General features: G+C 36.9%; 1 protein-coding gene across 1 annotated transcript in view; it reads left to right on the top strand.

Moving 5' to 3' along the window:
* Window positions 1-289: 289 nt before the first annotated feature.
* LOC104471352 (WD repeat-containing protein 35-like) overlaps window positions 290-9,212 on the top strand; it is a gene marked incomplete at its 3' end in the record, with an annotated part of 17,321 nt that continues 8,398 nt past the window's right edge. The window contains exon 1 of the mRNA XM_010086677.1: window positions 290-702. Coding sequence (XP_010084979.1) covers window positions 615-702 — 88 coding nt within the window. The remainder of the gene's footprint in view (window positions 703-9,212) is intronic.

Below are 9,212 nucleotides of genomic sequence, written 5' to 3'. Positions count from 1 at the left end.
CCAAAACTAACAAAACTCATCAGTTTTGTAGTACCTGAGATACTGCAGGGCCGGAGGGACAGCCTTATTCACAATCCTCCCCACACTGTAGCCCTCTTAGAGGTTCAAGGAGATGGAGGTCTGCAAAGGGTAGAACAAGGGCCCTTACTTCTGGGAGCAAGCAAGGGGGTCTGGTGCAGTTTATTAGATTAACCTTTACACGAACAGCTGGGCGAGAGTTGACTCCCTGAGAAATTGCTGGTGTATCATGCTAGTAAATAATCACAGTACAGTGTGTGCCTCACAGAGCAGGGGTGAGACACTGGCTGTCTTGCCTGCAGGTTATCTGTGGACCTTGCTGGTGCTACAGCCTGCATATTGAATTTTGTCTCGTAGATTTGCTCCTTTGCTTAAAACTGCTGGTCACTTCCCTGTTTTGTGCTTGGTTTCATTTACAGTGCTAATTGGCAAATAACTCACTACTCTCATGCTTATGCTGCTTTATATTTACTGCAGTCACAGTCCCTCTGTTTTCTGTTGCTGATCAGCATTAGATTGTGTGATATGTGGGTTATGAGATACACCTTCACAGAAAACCTTGTACAGTTTACTAATTTGCAAAAAATGAGGTAGTAATGACACTTGCTTTTATCTCCCTACAGTATGTGCTGGTTCTCTGCAATTCTATTGGCACTCCCTTGGATCCCAAATATATTGATATTGGTAAGCAACTTGCAATAGTCTTTTCTGTTTGTTTTTTTTTTTTTTTTTCCTAGTCTTTATGATTAATTTATCATGCAAGTCTGTTGTTCAATGAAACAGTTACTGTGTGGTAACACCCCTTACAGCCAAATGTTGTGACCTTCTGTTCTATATGTGGTTGTAACTATGTTTTTATATTAGCGTCTCACTTCTTCTTGAACTGTCCCTAAATGTAATAAACATGTATTCAGGAGTTCCCATGTTATGAACTGTAATTTGTGTTGGAAATGACCTATTAATTACTCTGGTAATAAAAATAGTGGCTTATAAAATCAATCCTATTCCTTGTAAAAATTGGCTAAATTTAAATTGATTCTTACAGTTAATATAAACTATTTACAATAGAATTTTAAAATATTGTTACTTTTCCTTTGTTTTTTTTTTTTAATGAATGTTTTTGTTGATTCAGATTTTCCTGCACAACAGTGGTAATTCAACTCCTTTTTAAGAAAATGTACTTTTTTGAAGAGGGTCCTGTTTCTCAGAGCAATTGAAATAGTTTGATCTGGACTTTCATTTAAAAATAACATGTTGCTGCTTCACAGATATCTTATAGATCAGTTTATCATATTTCAGTGTTGATGATATCTTTTCTTTATCATCTTCCTCAGAATTGTTTTATCTAAATAGTTTCAGATTATAAATTAAAAATCAAATAAAAAAAAATCAGTGGATTATAACAAGATTACAAAAATATCCCCAAGTCCTAAACAGATCTGAATTCCAGGCTTTCCCTGCTCATTGTTTGCTGCAGGTGTGGTACAGAGCATTGTCAAGTAATTGCAAACCACCGATTTCTGGGAGTTTTGGTAGTGAATAAAGATAGTTGATTAAAAAAAAATCAGTGGATTATAACAAGATTACAAAAATATCCCCAAGTCCTAAACAGATCTGAATTCCAGGCTTTCCCTGCTCATTGTTTGCTGCAGGTGTGGTACAGAGCATTGTCAAGTAATTGCAAACCACTGATTAGTTGATTTTTCCCTTTGAACGGATGAGGGAAGTGCAGACAAACTGACAAATCAGCTCTTTGATTAAGTAATACATTTCTGTTTGGTTTGGTTTTTGATTTATTTTTGGTTTGTTATCCAAATGGATCTGAATTTGGATTCAGAACAGACACTGTGAATCCCATTTGCAGTTTTCTTTTTGAAGCCTGATTCTTTGATTAACTTTTCTGTTTTGTTGAAAGGCTAAATAATTTGTAATGAATTTTCAGAAAAAAACCCTGCTTTTAATGAGAGGGGAGAAGATAGTTATTAAATGAAATGTATATACTTATTTTTATAACCTCCTAGCTAAAATGATGGCAAGTAGAAGGTGTATTTGGCAGTAGGTATCTAATGTGATTCCACTATGTTAGAAACGTGGGATATGCAATATCACTGCTGTGCTCAGTGGTATAGCACCTTCTGAGCACACTAAAATACTTAGGAAAAAAACTATGCATGGTCGATACAGCAGAGGAGCATATTGGAACATATTGGAAAGGTGTCTACTTACTATGTGTATATAACGTTGAAACTTACGTGCTCTGATTCTGCAGAAATTAGGTTTATTTTTTAAAGAAACCAAACCAAAACCTTCTCTCTACCTGTGCCAAAAAGCGATGTAGCTATTATGACAAGAAACCTCGTGAACTTTTTTGGATGTTAATTGCTTCCTAGAGCCATTGGTTCATCCTCTCTGCAAAAAGTATCTCTTCAGTCTAAATTAATCTCATTAGAGAAGCTAGTTCCAGGCCATAGTGCTAACAGTCAGTGTTAGTACTAAATGATAAACAAACAGACATTCTGTCTGATCAAATAGATGGGAAAAGTGTCTAGCAAGTTTTGGTAAGATAGAGATGATGAGGAAAGGTGAAGAACTATAAGACAAGGATGTAACAACAATTCACAGAAGAATATAGATAGGAAAAAAATCAACCAAAGAACAGAACTTTTCCTCAACCAGTGCTACTAAACAGGTTTTTTTTTAATTATATACTAAGTTGTAAGTGTTATTTTCTAACATTGTTCAGTTTTTCAGTGATGGCAGGAGGAAATCAGCTGAGAGTCAAATATATATTGTGAAATTCATGCCCTATATTATAGATCATATTTAAAATTAAGAGTATCCTGCTCAGATGAATGATTTTGACTTCTTTGTCCCATGAAATGTGTATGAAATATTGTGGTACTTTTTAGTCTCATAATTTCTGTTTATGTCAACTTGATGCCCTCTTGCCACCTTTTACAATAGGGTTGGCACGTCAGAATCTTAAAGAATAAAGTGCCAAGGAAATCCAATACCAAGAATTTCACAATGGATGTAGGGGGGAAAAAAACCCCTAAAACTGAGAACTGAAGTAAGATGATGTGGTGGGTGGTAGTGGTGTGGTTGGGGTGTCTATTGTGTCCTCCCTGTCCCGTCCTCCCTCCTGATCAGGTGTCTACACTGTGGGTGCCTACTAGTCTCCTGGACTTACTTGACAGGTGGGATTGGGGCGGTGGGAGGAGGATTCAGGGTTTGTAGGAAGTAGTTAATCTAATTTCTACAGCTGACATCTAAAATAATTCCAGTGAATCATTCCTGAAAGGGGTCTTTTTGCTCTCCATTGGGTACAAGGAAGCCCAGGACAACCAGCTCATCTGTCAGAATTGTCTAAAATTAGATGAGACGAATCCCACGCAAACAGTCAAAATTAGCTTTACATGTACACCTCTAACTCTGAATTTAAACTCTTAAATTTGCATTTTTCTAGTGTTCTGTTTATGTGAGCTTTCTATATCTGTGATAGTTTTATTTATTTAGATTATAAACAAAGATATCAGTTTCTTCGTGATTCCCCCCTTATGACCTCTCCTACAGCTGTCTACACAAGAAAAGAATCTTCTCCAGTGACTGAAAACAGTTAAAGAGACATGCTATTTAATTGAAAAATGCTGTTGTTGTTCCAGTTGTATTTGAATTGTGCTGAAGAGATGAAACAATGTGGAAAAACATTGTTCTTGTTCCTTTAGCTTAACTAAGCTTTCTGCAGTCTGCTTCTGTTCCCTCCAGTGTCATAGGACCAGTTTAGTGCACAGATTTACAATGCTCTTTCCTAGTGAGGGTTCATTTCTGAAAATGCTAGGCATTATAGCCTTCAGCCTCACAGATGGGCAAATACTTGAGGTTAGGAATATTTGCATTTTTGAGTCCTGAAAAATTTCTGTAGTCTCAGTAGTTCAAACATAACAAGCAAGCCTTTCTTTGCTGTATAGTAAACACAGACAAATCCTGTAAGAATCTTTTAAAGTAAGCCCACCAAATTTACAGAGGGGATTGAAGGTGGAAGTGAAAAACAAACACCTATAAATGCAATGCTTTTGGAACACATTGCGCTGGTTTTATAATAGTTGCTTTCCTTTATTGTTACCTTTGAAGATACAAATTTATAGAACTTGAAATATTTATACCATAAGGTCAGTTTGTGTGAGGTGTAGACAGTTGTGCACAGTCAAGGTCTTAACAGACAGTATATCATGCTGTTTATCACAGTTGGAAGCTTCTTGGCAGTAGAAAGTACAATTGTTCCAGTTTGACAGGGTGCTGAACTTAAGCAGCTGGCTGGCCTTGCTGAGGTCAATAAAGAGAGAAGACCTTGTAAAACCTTAAAGGCAGAAGACCGTTCTGTAAGTTCTTTTGAGATTCCAGTCGGTGCATCATTTCTAACAAAATCATTATCCTTTTGTCCTGTTTATACATGATAAAAATAAGCTTTAAATCAATTATCAGGTGAGAGTAATCATTCATAGTTTAAGATATAAACAGTACAAAAGTAAAGTGAACGTATCCCTTACTGAAGATAACTGGAGGGGTGTTATTGACTTCTGAAAAATATATCATCTGTCTCTGAAAGCTTTCCTCTTTCTCTTTCTACCAAAACACTTTTTCAGGGCGTTCTCTTTTAGTTAAGGAATAAATTGTTGCATTGAGTTCTGTCCTGAAAATAATTTGCATAGGTAGTTTTTGTCTTGAACTCTTGTTCTTGTTTCAGACTTCTAAGTCCCATATTTCAGAGTAGTTTAAAAACATTTAGATTGTTACATTTTTTTATTTTAATAAATGCTTATTAAAAATGCCCTCTCGTATAGTAGGATGTTCCTCAACAGACCACATGGTATCTGTGTGTTGCTGCCTATTCTTAAGTGGGAGCTCTTGACTGCCATGAAAGAGTGATCAGTCATTGGAACAGGCTGCCCAGGGAAGTGGTGGAGTCACCATCCCCAGAGGTGTTCAAGAAACGTGTAGATGTGGTGCTTAGGGACATGGTTTAGTGAGTTAGGTGGTGTGGGTTGATGGTTGGACTTGATGATCCTTGAGGTCTTTTCCAACCTTAATGATTCTATGATTCTATGATTCTATATTTTTTTGACTGGCTGTAATTACTGTAAATTGAACACACAATATCTGTTTTTTACCAGACTGCCCCTTGTTGGAATACCAATCACCTGGTGCTCTATTGAGCATAAAGATTTTACTTCTCCTTGAGACTTTGATGCCCTGCCAGTCTCTTGGGCTTTGATTTGGTAGGAAATTGATAGGAGAAAAAAGATTGCTAATCTAGGGATGCTAAGTAGCTGACGGAGCATTTGAATAATGCCGCTGAGAACGTGTGTTAAGGCACAATTTGTACGAATTGTTAATTTATAACATTTTATAAAATTGTTTGAACAAAGTGCTGTTAATCTCCTAATGACAAAGTAATTGTAACAGTGTGCAATGTTTGATTCACCCCCAGGAGATGCAAATCTTATGTTGTTGGGCTCTAAGCCAGTAGTCCAAGAAGGGCTAAAAAAACCAAAAAGTGTTTATTCCCTTTATTCTGTTGAACTTTTATGTCATTAGCTTTCTAATGCTTGTCTCTGCTAACGGTGGCAAAAAAAGGATTAATCAATCATTACCTGGTGAAAGGCCACCACTTCAACTTTCTTTGGACACTGATCAGTGGTTACACCTTAAAGCTCTTCTTCATGTTCCTCTTTATTTTGTCCAATGGTATTTTAGTTGCTGTGCTGCCTGTGCCTTGTTTTCAGGGCCCTTCACAATAGCTAGTGTTTGCTAGCCCATAAATTAGTCTTTTCTCCATTGTCTAGCATTATTGTGTTCCAGCCTACTAAGGTACAAAAATTAACCAACACAGTTTTTTATGTGCTTGTTTCACAGGCTCACAGGCTTTCTGTCAAAGTCCTTTCATGAAGAACTAAATATAAACTACAGAAGGTTAAACATCTTGTTATATAATATCTTTTTAATGGAAACACAACAGATGGTATCTGCTAAGAAAATGTCACTCAGGCTGGATTATATCATCTTCTTACATGTGCTTAGGAGCACTGACATAGTGAAGTGTTGAGTTATCTTTCGCATGTGTGTGAGCACCCAGTGAAATGAATACAACAGCCCGATCAACATCCAGGTGGATTAAAGGGCAGGGTGCTGGAGTCATGCCTAGGTTAGGTGTCTCGCCTCCCTCCTGGATGCCTTCACAAGGATGCCTGAACTACATGTGAAACAGCTCTTGAATTACTGTCACTTAATCATTGTAAAGTAAACTGTAACTGATTCTTTTCTTCATATTCTGTAAAATGTGGTCATTCATGTGTTGTTCCACGTGCGGTTCAGTTGTCCCACTTGCTGTTTGACATTTTCTTCTATTTATGAGTTAACACTTCTAGAGACATTTGAATTAAGCTCCAAAAGTAGGTAGATGTTATTGATCAGACTAAGTTTGTCCCAGTTTCTCAGGAACAGCCTGTAACAGGCTTGTATGAAAACAACAGTTTAGTCTTGTGTCTGTCAGATTGCTTGCTTTCCATCAGATTTCTGTGGGATTACTTGTGTCTCTTGTGTTTATATATCCTATTTCATGGACTAGAAAGTGTCTCAGCTTTTTCATGCAGTGAAGTAATATAGTCATGCATTAAGTTTGTTTTCCATCTATTCTTTTTTAAAGATTAGATGTGAAAGCAGGTGTTTTCTAACTGTTTTGAAGTAAGGTGGTGTGTGACTGAAATAAAGATATTGCAGAAGGTTATTAGAGATTCCTGGATATCTAAGAAATAAAGTTTCTGTTCTTCAGGGAGGAGGTTTTATGAAGGAACAGTGAAGAGAAATGAGGTGAGAAAACAAAGAAGGGCCAGAGAAAACTTAAAGGGCAGTTGTTTCAAATGTTGGCGTTTTTCTCATGGGATGGTGTGTTCAATCCTTTTCAGTATTTGGTCACTGACAAGTAAAACACCTGTTTAAATGTTTTCCGTAAAAATTTTCAAGGTCTGAAAATTAAATATTAAGACATTAATACTGAAGTTGGCTATCTGCAAAATCAGTGGGAAGAGCTGACAATCTAAGAAGTCCGCATGTTTAGCATGGAAAGCTGCCGTGCAGTAGAAATGCTGAGCAGAGGAGTGTCCAAATCTCTCCCTCCTTCTGACTTAACGTGCTTGCTTTTCTGTCTGCTTAATAGTCAGAGCACGAATTATTTGAAGGGCACTGATGCCCAAGTGAGCAGCACTTGCTGCTAAAATCAAGGCCTCTGTATAATTTTTTCCCTACACTGAAGAAAAACTAAATAATTAAATCAGCTGCTTAGTAAAGGGATTCTAGATCTTCCTCAGCCTGAAGGGATTGAAATGAGAATTTTTCCTTTCCCAGGAAAGGACAAATCTCATTCTGTCCTTCTCTGGCCCAGCAGTGTTTGACCATCCCCTCTATAAAGAAATGTTTCCTAATGTCCAGTCTAGACTTGGATTTTAGTTTCTTTTTCCATAGATGTTTCTGTTTGTATTTTTTTTTTGTGTGTTTGCTTTTTTAATAACTGTCCAGTAAAAAATGCTAAAGCAATTCTAGAAAAAAATCCCATATGCCCTACCTTTATGCAATTATTTGAGCTATATAGGCAATTTTTCAAATCTATGAGCTCCCATATATAGATACTGCTCTTCCAGATGTGTTTTTGAGTGGCTCTGATCCTGATGATTCTGAGATGTATCCCTCTCCCTGCAATTTCACATTGGGCTTAAATCCACTCATCATTTAGCCTGCTGTTGCAGAGCGGGAGAGACCCTGCCCTCCGTGCTGGCTGCTCATTCCTGCCCTCTCCAACATCTATGATTTCCTCTTTAATCCAACTTAAACTAATCTTTTATTTATTTAATTTTGAGGTCAGTTATACGAATGAACTGATCCAACATACTCTGTGGTCAAGCTACTGCTAGAGCTGATACAAAAGGACAGGGGTGGGTGTGTGGGGTTTTTTGACAGCAACAATCAATTTAAGTCTTAGGCATATTCATAAAGTGCCTAATTGATTGTATTCCTCTGGATAAAGCATAGATGTGTTGCCATCCTGTTTCTGGATCACAACAGAGCTTACGTTAACATCCTTTTTTCCCCAGATTGGGGTACTTTGAAGTGTGCACAGACGAGTAAGCTTAGGCTCTGTGGAAGCTGTAGGTGAAATGGGGAGTCACATGGTGAGTCTGAGGAATGTCCACGGCTTTCAGATGTGGGCTTGGTTTAGCATTGTGTTTGGAGTAAACTGTTTAAACATTGACTAAGCTGAGTGTAAATATGAGGTGTAATACTAAAATTTTGTAATTTGAGAAAGAGGAAACCTTATTCCCTCACAGGTCAGGAGATTCTCATGTTTCATATTTAAAGGATAAAAGCATTGATTGTTGTGGCATGTACAACTGCAAGGTAATAAAAGAACAGAGCAAATACACAGAATTTACTAATGCTGTTAATGAAACAGAGGCAACTGTATCCTTCAGTTGTATGTGACTAATTATTGAAATGAATGTGTTTTAAGTATATGAAATGCACTGAGTGCACATAATGTAAACAACTGCACTGCTCACATGTTAAGCATCATCCCTAAGCCTTCTTATCCAGTGTTTACATTTATACTAAAAAGTATTCTACAGCCATCAGGTAGCTTATATAATCCTCTTGGTTTCAAAGAAATAAAACCTGTTCAACCAATCTTCCCCCATCTGTCTCTTGTAGCACTCGTTTTCTTTATGGCAGGCTTATAGCTCCCTCCAGCGTTCTGTTCTGTGCTAAAATACAGAAAAAAATTTGAGATTTAATGTAAAAGAATTAGATTTTGTGCTCACAGTGTTATCTGTATGACTTGGTGTTTCACTAATAAACTGGGCTACACAATTCTTTTGAATTTGCCTGTTTTGCCTGGTAGTGTACTGATTTACTTGTAAAATTTGAAGACACTGGGGAATTGACTTAATAGGTTTCAACATTTTTCTATGCCTTTTTATATGCATTCACTCGTTTTCAGAAAGATGAAACAAAGGGTTATAAAACGAAAAAAAACCCACAATGCAGCCAAGAAAGTGTATTATAAAGAATAATGTAATGTTTTGAGTGAATATATATATGTGTATATACATATTTTTGTTTTTATTCACTGAACATTTACAGCAGGA

This window comes from Pterocles gutturalis, unplaced genomic scaffold (genome assembly GCF_000699245.1).
Source record: "Pterocles gutturalis isolate BGI_N339 unplaced genomic scaffold, ASM69924v1 scaffold10846, whole genome shotgun sequence".
In the NCBI taxonomy this organism is placed as follows: Eukaryota; Metazoa; Chordata; class Aves; order Pterocliformes; family Pteroclidae; genus Pterocles; species Pterocles gutturalis.
The sequence above is the reverse complement of the archived record's forward strand: the minus strand, read 5'-3'. Positions and strand labels throughout refer to the sequence as shown.